General features: G+C 38.5%; 1 protein-coding gene across 2 annotated transcripts in view; it reads left to right on the top strand.

Moving 5' to 3' along the window:
- Window positions 1-19,998, top strand: part of ARHGEF4 (Rho guanine nucleotide exchange factor 4) — a 175,324-nt gene that overhangs the window by 45,610 nt on the left and 109,716 nt on the right. For both annotated transcript variants that reach the window (XM_088132236.1, XM_088132234.1), the window contains exon 3: window positions 13,570-17,793. In XM_088132236.1, the coding sequence (XP_087988362.1) occupies window positions 13,570-17,793 (4,224 nt within the window). The remainder of the gene's footprint in view (window positions 1-13,569; window positions 17,794-19,998) is intronic.

Genomic DNA, 19,998 nt, shown 5'->3' with positions numbered 1-19,998 from the left:
CAGAGCAGTAACTGGGGGAAGTCAGTTATGGTACTGCACTGACCAGGAATTCCATGTAGGCAGCACATGCAATTGCTGTAAGTCAGCGGTTAGCAGTCTTTTTGGACTGGTGTGCAAATAGGGAATTTTGAAAGCATGTTCTGGGTGCCCTCATGGTATGCAGGACCAGTCATAGAAGATCCCTTTACCAGAAGTTAAGCTGGTGAGGTTATTCCCCAGATCCCTCTATAGCCAGAATGGATCTGGCAGTCCACTTTATCTTTCTTTCTTTCTCTCTCTCGCTCTCTTCCCCCCTCAGCTGACGGGGACACTTTGAAAGAAAACACTAGACTGCAGTCCCCTGTATCTTTATTTTCTGACAGTGCCTATGGGGATAATCCAATACCCATTGGATAATGCTGGCAGCTGATGTTTTGTGTTGCCAGATTTCCATTTTTAAAATGATGATGATGATGATGATGTTAGGCAGCTAGAGGTATCTACAGTTCCCATTATTTTTGCAGGCACCAAGTTCTCTACCCCTGTTGCTTTCAGTCTTTCCCATCAGTACAGGGAAAGAGAGTGGTATGTACAGTGGGGCAAAAAAGTATTTAGTCAGCCACCAATTGTGCAAGTTCTCCCACTTAAAAAGATGAGAGAGGCCTGTAATTTTCATCATAGGTATACCTCAACTATGAGAGACAAAATGGGGAAAAAATCCAGAAAATCACATTGTCTGATTTTTAAAGAATTTATTTGCCAATCATGGTGGAAAATAAGTATTTGGTCACCTACAAACAAGCAAGATGTCTGGCTCTCACAGACCTGTAACTACTTCTTTAAGAGGCTCCTCTGTCCTCCACTCGTTACCTGTAGTAATGGCACCTGTTTGACCTTGTTATTAGTATAAAAGACATCTGTCCACAACCTCAAACAGTCACACTCCAAACTCCACTATGGCCAAGACCAAAGAGCTGTCGAAGGACACCAGAAACAAAATTGTAGACCTGCACCAGGCTGGGAAGACTGAATCTGCAATAGGCAAGCAGCTTGGTGTGAAGAAATCAACTGTGGGAGCAATAATTAGAAAATGGAAGACATACAAGACCACTGATAATCTCCCTCGATCTGGGGCTCCATGCAAGATCTCACCCCGTGGGGTCAAAATGATCACAAGAATGGTGAGCAAAAATTCCAGAACCACATGGGGGGACCTAGTGAATGACCTGCAGAGAGCTGGGACCAAAGTAACAAAGGCTACCATCAGTAACACACTATGCTGCCAGGGACTCAAATCCTGCAATGCCAGATGTGTCCCCCTGCTTAAGCCAGTACATGTCCGGGCTCGTCTGAAGTTTGCTAGAGAGCATTTGGATGATCCAGAAGAGGATTGGGAGAATGTCATATGGTCAGATGAAACCAAAGTAGAACGTTTTGGTCTAAACTCAACTCGTCGTGTTTGGAGGAGAGAGAATGCTGAGTTGCATCCAAAGAACACCATACCTACTGTGAAGCATGGGGGTGGAAACATCATGCTTTGGGGCTGTTTTTCTGCAAAGGGACCAGGACGACTGATCTGTGTAAAGGGAAGAATGAATGGGGCCATGTATCGTGAGATTTTGAGTGAACACCTCCTTCCATCAGCAAGGGCATTGAAGATGAAATGTGGCTGGGTCTTTCAGCATGACAATGATCCCAAACACACCACCCGGGCAACGAAGGAGTGGCTTCGTAAGAAGCATTTCAAGGTCCTGGAGTGGCCTAGCCAGTCTCCAGATCTCAACCTCATGGAAAACCTTTGGAGGGAGTTGAAAGTCCGTGTTGCCCAGCGACAGCCCCAAAACATCACTGCTCTAGAGGAGATCTGCATGGAGGAATGGGCCAAAATACCAGCAACAGTGTGTGAAAACCTTGTGAAGACTTACAGAAAATGTTTGACCTCTGTCATTGCCAACAAAGGATATATAACAAAGTATTGAGATGAACTTTTGATATTGACCAAATACTTATTTTCCACCATGATTTGCAAATAAATGCTTTAAAAATCAGACAATGTGATTTTCTGGATTTTTTTCCCCATTTTGTCTCTCATAGTTGAGGTATACCTATGATGAAAATTACAGGCCTCTCTCATCTTTTTAAGTGGGAGAACTTACACAATTGGTGACTGACTAAATACTTTTTTGCCCCACTGTATCTCCTATCTCTCCTTCACTGAAAATGGGGGGAAAATTACATTATTATGGTTGGCCACACATTCAGCCAAATGTTTAGATTGGATTTGTCATTTTTATCCACCTATCGAGTCCTTCCCAAGGACCTGGAATAGGCAGATGCTGTTTGATGGCGTTAACGGTATCATCGCAGGATATAAGCTGTTCCAAGTAAAGCTGCCTTTTGCAATTGACTGATGGTGATTTTATCAGTGCCGATGGTCTTCAAGTGGTGCTCCAGATGTTCTGGGATTGCACCCAAGGTGCCTACAACTATTGGTACTATCTTTGCTTTCTTTTGCCATAGTCATTCTACTTCTATTTGCAGGTCTTTATATTTTGTGACTTTCTCCAATTCTTTTTCTTCTTCTATTTTTTATCATCATCATCATCTGTTCATAAAATCATAGAACCACAGAATAGAAAAGGGGCATTTAGACCAACTCCCTGTTCAGTGCATTCCAGATAGATGACTGTCTAGTCACTGGTTTCCCAAGTGAATGTCCTTGATTTATGCCTCCTAAATGCATAACTTTGCATTCATCTCTTTTAAATTTCATTCTGTTTCTTTTCAGCCAGATTGTTTTGAATTTTCTGCCTTGTGCTGTACAGTGAAGTGTGTGTGTTTGTGTGTGGGGGAGAGATGGTGTTTCACAGTGACTATAAGCTATACAGTGTCTCTGTCTGTTAGCTGTTGTTTGGGCTGTTTCTGAATACAGGATTACTGCTGTTCTGGAATAGCGCTAATCTTGTCTTCAAAAGGAGGCCAACTTTCACCTGATATCAGCTAATCATTCAGTACTTCTAAACATGGGTTTAGAGTTCTTCTGGATTATCACTAAACCCATGTTAAGTTCTTTTTTTTAACAAGATTTAGTGTTATTCTGGGGAATGCTAAACACTACTTGATAGTCTGATTACCTTCTGATATCAGTTGACAAGTGGGTTCCCTTTGAATACACCTATGCAAAACACCTACGCAAAACAAGAATTTATTTTGACATATAGCTAAACTCACTGGTCTAGCCATCTCTTAAAACTCACCTCATCCCTACCCCCATCCCACCCTACATAAAGGAGAATGATTGATGATTGTTCTTCTATTGGCTGGTGAGAGAAACAAAGCCAGAGGAAATAACAAATTCCTGTCCATGCCCTGCAGATTGTAAATAAGGACTTCACTATTTGCCAGCATTGTGCCTATACCAAGATAAAGAGTGGCTGGTGGGAAGAGGAAGAGCCCTAACTCAGAAGCATCTGAGTTATTCCTTCACATGCTCACACTCTTTTTAAAATGGTATTTGGTATAAGCTTAATGTCTGCATATGTAGTTTATATTAGGGCTATGATATGTGGGTTGCAAAAATCTAAGTGGCCATTAGATAGGAGCAATGAGGCACATACACATTTAACTCTTCACTGCCCTCTAGTGATTGACCTCTTTCTGTTTCTCTTGCTCATCCCTACTTGAACATCATAACCCAAACTAAATGGTAGATCTTGCAGATGAATCTAGCAGGTGCATATTTGGAGGGTGCTCGCCCATGCCTAGCTGCATGTTATAGTGCAAGTGGGTACAAGCGGGTTGGCATAATAAACAAGGGCTATTTGTGGCTTTTAGATGCCAATTGTGGGGGGGGGGGTGATGGGTGTATGTATAATACAAAGGTGCATTTGTAATAAAATAGATAATTTGTAATAAGTGCAATAGATAAATTGTAACAGATGCATTTGTAATAAAATAGATCATCAAAAGACGTTCACGTTGTTCTGTATTTGGAATGGCAGTGAGCAAACCCTATATGCAATAGAAAGATCTAACCTGAAACTATTCCCTGAATTTTCAAAAACTCTGATAAATACTCCCAGAAAATATTAAGGTTCAGTTTTAAAAGTATACTGTGCCAACACCTCATAAAGAAAAGGATGTCCCTTTAGTGCTGAGGAAGCCCTTCAGAAAAAGGATTCTCAAATTAAAGAAGCTGACATTATTGAACTCAATGAGACTTTGAAATACTGTATTGTGAATCTTTCCCATTGTCCTAGTTGGGAAAGCAGATGGAACCATCTTTATACAGGTAGTCCTTGTTTAGTGACTGCCTTGTTTAGTGACTAATCACAGTTACAACAGTGATGAAAAAGTAACTTTGTGACCAATCCTCACATTTATGACCTTTGTAGGTCTGTAAAGCAAAGGAAAACTGAAGTAAAATCATAAGCACAGTCAGTTTCACTTAGTGACTGCTTTGCTTAACGACCAAGTTGCTGGTCCCAATTGTGGTCACTAAATGAGAACTACCTGTATATGTTGACATACTTTTTTATCTGACATAAATGGGTTGCTATTTATTCTTATTGATCTTTTGTTTATACTAAGTTTGTCCTCAATTTTCTTTATTAAATAATTTTTCATAACAGTGCCCTTCTTGTTCTAAAACCTGAATGAGAAAAGCACAAAGCCTTGTATTGTTGCTACCTATTGTTTTGGGTTGTACATGCTGTTCTCCGGTTACATCATAAAATCCTGGATAACCCAGTTATTTTCTGTGGGCAGCAATGACTATGGAAGAAAAAAAGAGAGAGGCTTTAGAATGAACCAGGAAGTTGTTTCCCCAGACAATCTGTATGGCATACCTTTTTTGATAATATCTCTAGCATTGCCTCTTCAGATATCAATCATAGCTATCACCTTACTCATTAACTAAAACACTGAAAGGCTTTGCACGCAAAATGGGCAAATTTGCTTTGATGCATTCTGCCTTGTATCTCTAACGTTTTACAAATAATAGAAGCTTCCCGTGAGATAATGTAGTTTGATGGCAAAACACTTGTAAATATTAGATGTAGCTCATTTTTTTGGATATGTATAACATAATGAGTTGAGAATTCCATAGGTTACTACTGAAACTTCCAGGGTTTGTACCAAGCATGTAAGAAAAATAAGAAAAAGATTAGCAAAGATGTTGATTGTCAGCTGTTACAATGTGAATCACAATAATCAAGGTTTCTGGCATTTTCACTTTCCAAGAGGCCATTTCAGTCAGTCAGTCAGTCAGTCAGTCAGTCAGTCAGTCAGTCAGTCAGTCAGTCAATCAATCAACATTCCAAGTTTGACTATGCTTGTTTTATAAACTTATGCTTTATACTGGTCTATGACTGTAATAAAGATTGATTGATTGATTGATTGATTGATTGATTTCAGTCATCTGGGTATACAGTACCTTCCTAAAATTATATATTTTTCTAAGACATATGTTGTAACCAAATCTCTGTTGTAATCATGGTTGAACATGAATGCAGGCTACAAGTATTATTCTGTGTGTTTATTTTTTAGATATTTGAGAGAATTCTTCCCTTTTCTCCAAGAATCTTAGGGAACTCTCAGAAACAAATAATTTCCAAGATTTTTTGGAGAAAGTTGTAATGATATAGAATGGATACATTTTACTGTGGATATTATACTGATATATGTATATTTTAATGCAGAAACCTGGGGACTAGTTGCCTATTGACAATTATCACTTTATATCCTAGTACTTGGATCTGCTGTCATGCTGCTGTCAATGTTGATGGAAGTAGGGGTTTCTTTTGAATGTGGCTACTCTTGCAGTGGTGTGCAAAGAGACAAGCTGCACTGAATTCTGAATAGGATATTAGCATTCAGGAGAGAGGTGATATGGCAGCCAAAGCTGAAAGCCAGCCCAGATTTAGAAGCATGAAGCTCATATATTTGTCAGAATCAGGAATGTGAGGCCTGAACTTTAAATGTTCACATTTTTTAAAAAGACTGCTGAATGAAAGGATGTTGGGGTTGTACTGAGGGAGCCTGGGGAATGACAATATACAGCTAAAGAGGTTTTGAGTAGAAAAGAATCATAAGCTCTTTTTTTTAAACAGATATTGGAGTGATTGATAAGGAAGTTGTAACCATTGCCCAAAATTAATTGAGTCTGCCAAGTCTTTGTATGGAAAGTTCTAAATTCAATTCAAAGAGAATGCCCAGAAAGGTCAACTGATTTTGATGGAAACTTGAAGAATGTTTGCACATCCCCTAAGATTCTTTTTTACCACACTGACTTTTGGAATCTATAGCATATGGTAGTGCATTTTGCTGCCTGACAGAAATATTTATGTTTTTGATCTAATGCTAATCCCATCCACAGTTGTCTGAGGGAATTACATAGTATTAAAGAATATGAATAAAAACATCAGAAGTGTTGTGTCGGTATGACACTGCTTTCTTCATCTGCCCTCCTCTTAACCTTCCCCTGCAGACACCTCTGAATTTAAGAACTACTGACCACCAAGGTGCCCACTGACAATGATGGATCCAGGCACACTCCAAATTATATTAGTTCTCAGAAACTTTTTAGTCTTTAATCAGCATTTTCCAAGAGTACCTGAATATTTATTGCTATGACAATGTTACCTTCTGAGATCAGATAGGGTGACTCCTTTAGTGTTCTTCTTGCTAAAATAGCCTTTAATTAATTCCTTTAATATAAAATTGGCCAGAAGTATAACATTGGAGTTTTTTTTCTCAGAGGAGCTATCTAGGCTCGGCTTCGCACATCGCCATCTTAATTATATTTAAGTGGAATATAGTCTCCACTTAATAGGTTGAGTACCGCTAATTTGGGTGGATGGACCGCCCATCAACAGGACCTCTCTGATGGCTGGACTGAACTTCCATTTATGGTCCTCATCCAATCTGATCCACAATATGTTCTATTAATATTATGAATAATATTACACTCAGAAATGAGTGCAGGTGGCTTCCTCTGGTGTATAGCACAGCAAAGAGTTCCTGTAAGAAAGGCAGTCCTCACCAAAGAGTTAGAAGAAAAGGAAGGGTCAGTATCTACGGTGCAGGTTCCATCATGGCTAACCATTATGTCAAATTGTCACAGATCCCTTGGATTCCCAATCCTAATTTTTACACTCATTGCCTTTTTGCCTTTTTCTACCAAACTTTCGAAAGCTCATAGCCATGTACCTGCTTATATGTAGTCAGTGGACACTGGTTTGCAGATATATGCAAGTGGTACTTACCTGCTAAGTTTCAGGTGGGTAATATTTAAACAAAAGATATAGTCAATAAAGTGATGCCAAATACTATAGGAAATAGTCCCTTTTATATTATTATTATATTGTAGTTATTGGCATCCCTCCAGATAGTCACTTCTTTCATCATAGTTGATGATAGGGTAGCTTCCCCGGGCACAGTGTTGTTGATACTGGGTAGAAATAGGTGTGAAGAAATTCCTTTGGGTAGCTTTCATGACTAAGGTGATTTAAAATGTGATGTTTGATCTGGGTTTAACAAAACTGTATTCTTTGCCAATATGCGTCCTGTAGATTTTGCTGTAACCAGTGTAATCTTGGAATATGGCAATCAATTTATTATAGAATTTATTTTTTAAGTTCTAATTTAATATACTCGTCTCCAAAAGTGGGGGAATATAGAATTTAAACTGTCTGGGATTCAAGCAAAACAAGTTACAATTTCATTTTTTTTTTAATGTCAGAAAACCATGAAATGGGGTGTTGGTAGCATTATGATATATGAACTTCTATTTTTTTTTCCTGACTATTTCAGATAGTTAGGATAGGTATCCTTTCCCTCTGCTTTTTTTTTTTTTTAATTTAAAGAATTTTAATTTCTTCCAGCTCTGTCGTTCTGGATGTTGTGCCATGTTCAGGAATAAATGCATTAAAGGGTGGAGATGCCCAGGTGACAAATTACAGGTCAGGTCTGTTGATGGAGAAATGTCTGGATTTAAGTTTGCTGACTAAACCTGCTCTGTAAAAGGTGTTTACTGCCATTTATTCTAAGTGTGGCTCTGGAGGATGGTGGATTCACATCCCTTCCTGCTTCAATTGCTTTTCTCAGAAACATAAGCAGCTGAATTTTATCTGGGTTGGAGAACATGGAGAATTATCATCCCCACCAGCTGGGTAGGGGAAATCAGAAAATGGTTACAAAGTTGGGATCGATTGCATTTTTTGACACTATCAATGAATTTCAGGAGGGTTTTGAATCCGGGAAAAATATTTTCAAGAGAATCCAGAGGCTCTGTTTTCGGCATCGGGCACAGCTCCCTGGGGAAACCTTTGTAAGTTTTGCTTCTGCTTTGTGGGAGCTGGCACTGCACTGTGACTTTGGACTTTTGCAGGATAAGTTTGTGCTTGACCAGCTAATTGAAAAGGCAGCAGATTGGAGAATTAGGAAGGCCCTCTTTATCCAAATAAATTCTCTGACTCTGGCCAGAGCCATAGAACTTGGCTCACAAATGGAGACAGCTTTCAAAGCAGCACCAACTAGAATATCGGCAGCAATAGATCAATGGGAGCATCAGATCATCAGCAATAGAGATGGGAGAAAGAAACACTTTCAGCGTTATGGAATTTTGCAGCAAAGGACAGGAAAAGGAGCACCGTCATATGGAACTAAATGCTGCCTGGTCAAAAAGAAAAATAAGACTTTCTACAATTGCCACAGCGTAATGCGGTCTAGGGCATCAAGCAGATTGGTATGTTTTTAACAGCACTGATGATGCACATTTGAGATTCTACTATTAATTCTGTTATGTGGTATTTTGTTTTATTGATAAGTGTAAGGAATGGTTATCAAACTTGGGAATGACTGAAAACTCTGTGGGGCAGCTAATACAGAAGCAAAATTCAAAATCATCATGAGAAATTAGAAGTTAGGTTTAAAACAATGTGGCATTTAAGAGAAATGAATGAAAGTTTTTATTTAGGAAATAGAAAGCAAATACACAGGTACAGGATGGAGGATACCTGTATTGGTAATAGTACTTGTGAAAAGGATTAATATGAATGAGCAGTGTGACATGGCTGTTAAAAAGGGAAATACAATTTTAGAAATTTCCCAATCAATGGGAGGGAATAATAGTTCCAGTACATTTTACCTTTGTCAGGCTCCAGCTTGAGTAGTGTGCTTAATACTATGCACAATACTTTGCACAATACTATGCACAATACTTTGAGAAGCTAATACAGGAAAAGGACAACAAGGAGGATCAGGGGTTCATACTCAGTCTTGTGAGGAGAAAAAGAGATCTGGGTCTGTTTAGCCTTGAGAAAAGTTGGCTAAGACAGGACATGGCACCACTTGTTAACAACCTCAATGAGTGTCACACTGAAGATCCAGAAAGTTTTTCATTGCCACTGAACAAAGGGCATGGATAATGTTCTTAAGCTGAATGTGAGAAAAGCTTCCTAAGAGTAAGAGCAATTTGATGGTGGATCTCATTACCCAGAGCGGCTTTCCTTCCTTGGAGATGTTGAGGAAGAATAGAGAGCTGTCTGTTTGGGATGCTTTAATTTGAGAAGTGGGACCCAGCAGCCTAAATGACTTATTCTGACTCTCTGATTCCATAATGCAAGTAACATAAAAACAATAAATCCATATATTACATGTAAGGAGCTAAGATTAAAACTTCAAAACTAACTGCTTCCTGCGGCCCTTTTTAAAAGCAACCTATTCATTTGTTTCTGGTTTCCCAGATCACCATCAGCCTTTGGTTGATAATGATGTATTCATTTGTTTCTGGATATTTGCTATCAACAATTCAGATGAGGATCTCAGCCCAATAATTTTTTGTTTTTAAAAATATCTAGATAAGCCAATAACGTAATTTTCAGAGAACTGTGTGATATTGTCCAGCCTCCAGACTAGGAAACCAAAATCATGAATGCTAATACTACTTTTATCTGACCATTGTCTTGGTAGCAACTCTTCCTCCTGTTCCTCAGGGTTATTCTTTTTTCTCATCATACTTATACATCCACTATAGAATTCACTTCCAGCATTTTGCAGTGTTTTATTTTATTTACTAAAATTTGTATGCCACTCCAGTCAATGACTCTGGGTGGCTCACAACTGCTTAAACCCAAGATCCACAATTAATAAAAACAATGCATTTACAGAGTTTTATGAGATGAGCGGTGACAAATTTGATGAATGAATGAATGAATAAATAAATAAATAATGCATAACAAAAATAGTAAAATCAACAGGGCTAATATGATTAATATCAATGAAAATTGCAATTCTGTCTAACTCCTAAATATTTGCTGTTAAAATTTTTGCTGGGGTGAGGGTATTCTTCAATGACAATATATTATAATTAAAGGTAATATTTGGACTTGTTTAAGAATTTCTTCCCAAATATATGGTTTTTTAAGACAGCATATTATAAAGGTTGCTGGTAGAATATGGGAACAGAATTTATAAACAGTACTGCTTCTGATTTAATTTAGAACCACATATAAATCCAGTGTTTCTGTTTGTGAAGATAGTTATTATGTTGTGTTGCCAACTGTTGATTTGGTGTGAGTTACACTATGTTCTATAGCTACGTAGTAGTGCTCAATTTGGCTTATTAATTATCACTGCTAGCCAGATACATTACAAAAATTGGTAGGATACAGATTAGCCAAACTTCACATGAATTTTCTGAAGTATACCTGATCAGGAATGATCTTAAGAAAGGAAATTTGTTTGCGTATTTCTGAGCTTTGTTGATTGTTAAGCAGAACAATTAAGCAGAAGCAATGCACTTGTCACTTTGGCCAAAGTCTATGTCTTGTGGTTGAAACATAGGACCAGTTGAATTCACATGGGCATAGGACTGCAATCTTATGAATTTTCATAGGCACAAGGTTTTAGATATTTAAAACTTAGACAAATTACTATAATTCATCTCTTCTTTTTCTGGGTAAACTTGAATGTGAAGATACTTGGCATGGAGCCATGTATCCAGTAAATGATAGGCTGTAGATCTGGTATTTTTTGTTTGTTTGTTTCTTTGTTTTTCCATACTACTTCCTGTCAAAAAATAGCTGGGTTTTTGATTGCGACAAAATGTATTGCTGTGGAAGGTCTTCCAAGGACTGGAATTTGTGGAGGCTGCATGACTGAATCATAGACACCTACTTCTTGCTTGCATTAAGATAGACAAGTTGCAAACAAGTTAACTGCTGGGGAAGAACCTTACTACATTAATCACATGGGAAGATATTCCTTGTGTACCCAGTGTGGGTGTGTCAAGATTGTGCTGGTTCTCCTTGTTTTTCAATTAAGTGTGAATGGCTTTGTGGAAAAGTCAAATCCATATTAATCTGTTCTTTCCGTCTTAGTTGCTGATATTATTTCAAGAAACAGACTGCTCAGAAGAGAACACTATATTTATGAGTTTTGCTCCTGGATGAAATGGGTATTTTCTTGTGGCCTTGGTTCTGTCAGAATCCCACAGAGTAATTCTCTAACAGTGACTTAAGACGCAAGCAGTTTGAGAGCAAAAAGCCTGTGATGGTTGCTTAACATCAGCATTCATCAGAAAAGTCTGATGAGTTTTTAAATCATATTTAATTTATAGAACATTTCTGATAGTTGCAATGTAACCAAGTTTTTTCTTTTTTTGAGCAATCTACCAGTGATATTGACCCCCCCCCAAAAAAACCAAAGAAAAGTCCCAACAAAAAAATGTTAAGACATAATGGACAAAGGCACTAGTACTTTTCAGCATAATCTTTGTGTGTCCAGTCCAATGTGAAATGTGTAAGCAGCCTCTCCCCTCTCTTACTTGTGCTGAAGAGGCAGCCTCCAAAATACTTACACCAAAATTATCTGTAGTAGTGAGCCTATCCCTAAACCCAAATGCTTCTTCATGATATATGGAACCATCAGAATACAGGTTTCTCCATGGATATGGATGCATTTATATGACTGAAGACTTCCCACTGCAGACAGTCTTGGTATAATTGTGGGATCCATATATTCACCAGTGTAGCCAGGAAATGAAAGGAGCTGCTCATCTTTCTTCTCACACTGAGTGAAGGATATGTTTAAATGGGGATAGGGCTAATAAGGGCATGGATTGCAACTTGGGAGTGAGTGTCTTATTCCAACAAAGGCTGGAGATTCTGTCCCCAGAACACTCTTCCCAAGCTCTGCCCCCTAGAATAGAGAAGCTTAAGGTGTTAAATATATGGCTTGGGGACAGGTGTTATTTCTCTATTAAGAGGTCTCCTGAGTCTGTTTCCCTGTACTGTTGGACATCTGTTCTTCAGAGGGAGGCACCTGGTTCCTCAATTCTGAGAAAGCTACTTGCTCTGATCTTGTGGATCCTTTGGTAGAGTTACTGGTGGATCCTTTGGTAGAGATCCTGGTTGCAGGAGCCTGCCTACCACTTCAGCTAATAATACAGCAGCCTCAGAGATCTCATTTCCTTCCATATGCCCCAAAACAATTGGTGTACTGAAGGATGCCTTATGCACATAACTTTCTTCCATTTCATCATTATGGTTTAATTTTTAAACAATGTTCTAGGCTTAATTCATTGTTTAAAAATGGAATCATAATGATGAAATGGAAGAAAGTTATATAAATATAGCGTGAATATATTCTGCTTCCTTTCTGATACTAGAAGAGACACATCCTTGACAGAAGACATAGAGAATATGTTTTTCTAGGGCAAAAAACAGTCATTAATGACCACTGCTGTAGTTCTGGCCATTTCTATGAACCTATTTTCATGAACTATCATATAATTAAACTATCTGCAATGAACTATCAAACCGATTAAATATATTTCTAATATGAAAAAAGTATCAACCATATATACAAAATTAAAAACACTGTGTAGAAAAATGTAGTTTTAGATCTTTTGACAAGCGTTTCATGCAAAAGCTAACAAATGTAAACATATTTCAAATTGTCCAGTAGAGGGAACCATTAAACCTTATACATCCACGTTTTTGGAAATGAACTGTTAATTCAGTTGGAACAGATGAAATTTAATTTCAAAAATTCTAATCTAGTTGACTTAGTATGCACTGAATATCAATACAGTTTAAATACCAACAGAGTGGGGTAGGGCAGATTTCCATTCCACATAACAGAGGATTGCAACAAAGATGAATGCTTAAAATAAAGATAAAGTTATGTGTTATCTTCAAATACGAAAAATGAATCTAACCAAAGCACACAGCGCACTCTAACTGTAAATTGTACAGATTACAAAGCATTGTAACAACCATTAGAAAATCCACCATGTATTAAAGCAGTTTTGAAAATGATTTGGAAGATGTTTTAGCCCTTGCACAACATGGCATCGTCCAATGGACTGTTATGGGCAATGTACCATTAGAGCAGAGTTTCTCAACCTTCGCAATTTTAAAATGTGTAAAATTCAACTCACAGAATTCCTCAGCCAACATTGCATTAGAGGTATCAGATTCTCTGTTCTGTTGCAACTCTGGGGAGAGCAGTGGGAACCATGTCTGTTATAAAGTAATCTTCCTAATGCAAGGTTCTATTGTTGATTAATTTCTCCTCTTTTTATAGGCCTCAGAGCCAGCTGACAACTGCACAAGTGAAGGAGAGATTGAAGACCAGAATTCTTCAGTCCCAGATATATTAGAGTTGGAGATTCGTGGATCAGGCCAGGAAACAGATGAAGACTATTTTGAGACCCAATCACATCAAAGTGAATCACTGTCAGACATCAAGACAGAGCCTTATGAAAGTGTGTCAGACTCAGAGTCCATTGGCAGTGATGTCACTAGAGAAACCAACCTTTCTTCAGAAATAGAAGAGTCATGGCATAAGCATTCTGACACCAAAGGAGACAGTTCTCCTCCCAAGTGTTTCACAAAACAGTTGGGATTTATTCAGAAGGAAACCATGGAATTCCCTTCAGTCTTACATGTAGCAACAGGCAAAGGTGCATTGGAATTATTGGCACCAGAATCCAGAATTGAAGGCATCAAAAGAAACGAGCAGGTTTTACCATACAGTATTACCCCCACAGGGTCAAAAGCTGATAAAAAGGACTTTGTGTTACAGACTGAAGCTTTGCTAAAAGTGGGGAAAAAATCTGCAGACAGAGAGGCACATTCAGAAGATCAAATTGAAGGTGCTAGTAACAAAGAGAGAATGAGCCCAGAAGCTGTGTTGGTTCATCTCAGAACAAATTCTGAAAGTTGTTTGAATTTTTCTGAAACTTGGTATTCCTGCTCAGAAACAGTTTTCAGAAACAGTTTGCCTAATATTCATTTAGAAACAAATGGAATTTGGAAAAGAAATTGTGAAACTTCCAAAGTTAGGTGTAAAAAAGATTGTATATCTAATACCAAGTATAACCTGAAGAACATTTTTGACAGTCAAAAAACTGCAGAAACAAATTTGTGTGGTAGAAAGCAGGAGCTTTCAGATTTTAAATCTGCATTTCTGGTGCCTCCCACAAAGCCAGGAAACTTTGCAATGAAATCGTGGCACAGTTCCCCTGGGAATATAAGTGGTCAAGATATCAGAGAACATATCAATGATTGCCTTTGTCTGGCAGATAAATTAAGCCAGTCGTGCTCCAAGTTGCCCCTGAAAGAATCAGATTATGTTCATATAAAGGAAAACACAGATTGTTCACAAAATTCCTTAAAAGTTGAAAAAGAGACAAGTATTAAAGGATTATTTCTTAATACTCACTTGGTTTCAAATAAAAACTTACTGATGCAGACAGAAAGCTCCCATTGGACCACCAGTACGAATTTGCACAACAAATCCAAGCTCTGTGGCCTTACAACAAAAAGAGCAGATACATCTGAGTGTCAGTCTTTGGCATTGTCCCAGCTGCCAAATTCCTCAGAAAACAATTCTAAACAGAAGAATATTTCAAATACAGAATGTATATCAGCAGATATCAATGCCAACGGAGTGTTAAGTAAACATCACCTGAAATCAAAGGATGACATAGAAATTAAAGGGTTGTCTCCAAATCACATTAGTTCTGAATCACACATCTGTGATGTTGATGTCCCAGAAAGTTACCTAGATAAATGCAATACAGTAAATAAATATGATAATACTTGTGTTGTTCATACTTCCATTATTAATACAGATGTGAACAAGGAAAGCAAATGCATCAAAACTCAAAACCCTAAGACTTTTCTTGCAGCAACTGAAATGAGAAGCAAATCTGGGCCAAGTATAGGCTGTGAGAAGGGAGTTGAGATTCTGACATCAAGTGGAAAAGACTTCAGAGGAGAACAAGAGTCAAATATGGGCAGGATATCCAATATATTAAAATATCCTTTGAATCAAGAGAGAACAAACGGGCATCTCAACAATATAGAAAGGAATTGCAATTGTAGTAATGGTGAAGATGTTGATGTCACTGCTTTTGAAGTAGCACTAATGCCACATTGTATCTGCCAAAAGGAAAAATCAGATAATATTTCTGAGTTAAAAGCTCTATTGATTAAAACTCCTGGTCAAGAACGACTGCAAACAAAGGCTGAAGGTGAGAACTCTTTGGCTAAATTTACTGAGATGCTAGAGCATGAAAATTCAAACTCTCATCTCATCACCTTGATGGATGCTACAAAACCAGAAGAATCTCCAAATGTACAGTCCAGTTGCAGGAATGACATTGTATCTGTGCAGGTGATACCATACAATGAAGGTGAATTCCTAGTTAAGATGGCTGCTGAGGAAGGTTCAAGAAACATGCATTGTGAAGCAGATGCAAACATGCTGGATTCACTGTCTTTGCCAATCTCTGCAAAATCTGCAGAAGGTAGTTTGGTGAACAATACACCCACAACTAATTTACCTTTAGAAAGTGCTGTACAAACTTGGAAAGAAGAGGGATGCATAGATATTTTGCCCTTGGAACCACATGCAACAAATATGGACATATCATTGATAAAACCATGTCAGCTGAAGGGTAATTCTGTCTTAGAGACAGTACAAATAGCAAACCACCAATCTGAAACTGGAGGCTATACAGCAATGGATAAGTCTATGACCACAAATGCAGAGCAGGATGCTTGTGTAAATATTGCAAGAAGACAAGAAATGAATAGTGCAAATGTCTTGTGTCAAGACATTGTTGATTATGATGAGACTTATCATCAAGGAAATAAAGTCCATACCAAGCAAATTGTTGAGAAGGAAGACACCAAAATTTGTGATATAATACATGGGGAAATTGCCCTTTCCCCGAAATCAGAATATGCAGAAGATTCAAAGTGCATTAGCAAAAACAATGACAGGAATGCAAATCCAGATATTTGTGACACTTCAATGAAAACTGACAGCCCAGATAATAGCACCAGTAGCCTAGATAATATCAGCATGGGAAGTGCAAATAATGAGGAGGTGGACAATAATCTAATTAACTTTTTTGGTAGTAACAATAGTTTCTATAAGGCAGTACAGAGAATCAACAAAGTGGGTGCCATAGAAAAGTCTGCTAAGCATTCTAAATTTTTAGCTTTTCCCAAGATGGCATCCTTCAGGAAAACTAAGCTAACATCTTCTGAAAATCAAGATAACATGAAAAATAAGGAAGTAACATTAGATAGAGATAAAGCAGATGAAGTAGAAGATAGTTGGAAATACCTCAATTCATCCAGTTCTACTTTGCAAAATAAGGAACATTGTCTTGCAGAATATTCAGATGATGATGATTTATTCTATGAAAGACCTGCTGGACTTTTCAATAGAATTAGCCTGAGAAAAGCTTCCAGCTCTGGTCGGACACTCTTGGAAAGTACAGGCACATATTCTTCTTCTCCCATGTTAGCCAGAGTGAAATATGGGGAAGGAACAATTTTCGGATTTGTAGAGAACAACAATAATGAGTTCCCTGAGTACCCTGAAGTCCAGAAATCTTCACCTGAGAATGACTTTAAAAGTAACAAGAGCACAGACAGCAAAAAATTCCGGAGCCGATTGGCCTTGGCCCACAGATCCCTTTCAAGTTTTTTTGAATCTAAAACTCTGGAGAAGGAAAATGCTCAACAGAGTCCAAGAATTTCATTAAAAAGTGAAAAAGAAAAAGTGAAAATGCACCAAACATCTTGGAAAGCATTTCTGAAGAGCAAGGAGGCAGATAGCCTGAAGCAAAATCCTTGTTCGGACAGGAGCTCTGGAAACTTTGGTAGAAGAACATTGAAGGAAAAAAAGGAGTATCACAACGGACAAGAATTTTTAAGATATAACGTTTCTAATGGCTCATCTACAGAAGGGGGACCTTCTGGCTCCTTTGGGCCTGCTGACTTTCTCCTTATAGACACCAGGAGGAGGAGAAGAGGGTCATCTCATAGCCCGGATTGCAGTGGGAAAGAGAAAATGATGGGGAATGATGGGGATACTTCCTATGAAGAATTCTGGCTGAAATCTCCAATTAGTCCAATTGACCTGCAGTCGTCATTTTCTCATTTCACTCCTTCTTGCCCCCAGTTGTCAATGTATGAACGTAAAGATATGCCATGCAGGCCTATGAGTCCCAAGCCACAAAGTCCTCGAACTGGTCATCAGCGTATAGGCTTCCATTATCCTGGTAAATTAAGTTCAACTTCATTGATATCTCTTGGAAATATCTCTGTTATTGATGGCAGTTTGGAAGCACCCGGGAGGCCAAAGACATTGAAACCCAGATCGAGTTTCTTGCAGTCCATGTACTCATTAGATAATGACTATTTGAGAGAAGACAGTGGAATAAGCAGCCAGTCACAGATCAGCTTAAACACTACTACTTCAATGAGTGATATAATCAGAGATGAGGTGAGTTGCTTTGCAGGAGAGGTGGTGTGAGTTGACACTGAGGGTCTGGAGAGGGATTTATCTTCATTATTTTGTTTCTTACATATCTCAAGTGGAATTCTGGGTTAATTTGGATGTTGTGCTCAACATTTTAAATATTATGTTTTGAAGTAATCTTAGGAACTTGCTCACAAAGACATATGGCATCAGAACTATTCATTTGTGTAAGTTCTCCAGAGAACTTGGAAATAAGATGAGACAATGATTTAAGATTCTGGTTATGAGTCTGCCCAGAAAAAAATATTTAGAACTAACTAGTTTTATTCTCATGTTTCATAAGTATGTGAGGATACAGTATGGGATTGCAGTCACAGGTTTGTCTTCAGAAGTGACCTCCAAAATATGGTGCTTCTCTTCATTTCTAGACAAATTCAGGTTTTTCATTTTAAATACCTGGGTTAAAATTGAATGATGGTAGTTGTCTCTGTCACTGTCTTTTAATGAAGGGGGTGAGGATTTTTATACCTTCAGTATTGAAAGGTGTACTATAGGAGGTCAGATTATGCCAGAACCATGTGTTCAGATCAGCAGGAGCTTTGCAGGATTCAGAGAATGTTCATATCACCTCTTATATTGCTCTCCTATTGAGAAGACAAGGAGATGGTCAGACAGCTGTATTAAAATACTGTCCACTAGTTTTTGAATGGCAGAAAAGTATGCTGGCATAAATTGTTCTGTCTTGATTGCTAAGCCCTATTCTGCCACAATAATGAAGGTGGTGCCTGGTACAGTTCTTTCTGTTTAAGTGTGGGACAAGTTAAGAAAGCAATTGGTGGCTTCCCTGGCTTTAGTTCTCCTCCTGCCAAGTATTGCCTGTGGCAGGAAAGCAGCCACCAATCACTTTTCCTGATGTGTGCTGTGGTGGACTTCCCTGAGCATAGGCAAGTTTTTGGAATGGTGTGTTTAGCCAGCTGTCAAAGTGCCTGGCTAACAGGTTAGGATGTATCAGTCAGGCTGCAGGCACAAGGGAGGGCTGGGGGTTGAAACAGGAGGAATGATAAGGAGCAAGCTCTACCTTCAACTAGTGCTGCAAGGGAACGGCAATGAGTCCACTTCTGTCCTTGTGGCCAACGAACTTGGAAGTAGCCCACAAATGACCACGGGGACAGAACAGAGTAGGCAAAATGGTGCTTCCTGAAAGTAATACAAACCAGGAAAAGTATGGCCAACCCCTTATTAGCAGAAGCAACGCAAAACCTGTAATGCATCCAAGGATGACAGAACCAGCAACGTACAGCTGGCATAACTTGGCTCTCTTTTCCAATTCAAAGTCACCTTCTGTGTAGCACAGGAATAGCATCTGTCAGGAATGCTAATCCTGTTTTTTAAACACAGGTCTAGTGTTCTTCCAAAACAGTGCTAGACCCATATTTATAAGGAGCCTGTATAAGGCTTTGAAAATTGCTGGGCAGGCATTATGCAGACAGATGCCCCCTGCAGAAGCCAAATGTCAGGTCTTTCTGCAACCAAAGCCAAAATGGCCTCTGGAAAGGAATGCCCAGTGACCAGAGTGGACGGGGTCACGTCTGCAGCAGTTTTAAGTGGCCAAGAGTTGCTGGACCGACCCCACTCCTGAACATGTCATCAACCACCTTATTGATGAGGTATCCTGGTAGATCATGTTCACAGCAAAAATTAGATTGGGAGAAGAGGGAAAATATTACTTTAAAACTAGAACAGTTAAAGAAAACTTTAGGTTTCCTCCACTGTGGGCTGGAAATGAGACAAATGCCACCGTATCACTCCAACCAATGATAAAAAAATAAAAATAAAAATAAAAATAGCTGGCTCTTCAGTGCATAAGGCTTAACTGTTTGTACTTTCAAACTTTTTTTTTTTCTTCAGAGAAGGATAGTGACAAATACATTCTGTGCTAGGTTTTCTAGGATCGTGATGCCAACTTCTTAGATTCCTAGAGATCCTTGAAATTATAGCAGCCTGTTTCTACATAGTGCAGACTTGGTGTATGTTTATATCAGAAGTTTGTTGAAGTCCTTTCTATAGAGCTTGCATCTGTGAATTCAATTTCTGACTGAAAACAATGCCAGGGAGAGAGGAATATAGCCTAGCTTCTTAGGGGAAGGCAGGATTTCAAAATCAGGGAGGCATGTAAGTGTTTCAACCAAGTTTAGATATGTGGACAAAAATCTTGAAAATGCTGGGAAA

The sequence above is a fragment of the Python bivittatus genome, unplaced genomic scaffold (genome assembly GCF_059951505.1).
Source record: "Python bivittatus isolate LINGU-HERP-01145 unplaced genomic scaffold, Pbiv_v1 ctg000980_np1212, whole genome shotgun sequence".
NCBI classification, from domain to species: domain Eukaryota; kingdom Metazoa; phylum Chordata; class Lepidosauria; order Squamata; family Pythonidae; genus Python; species Python bivittatus.
This window is presented reverse-complemented; position numbering and strand designations above follow the sequence as displayed.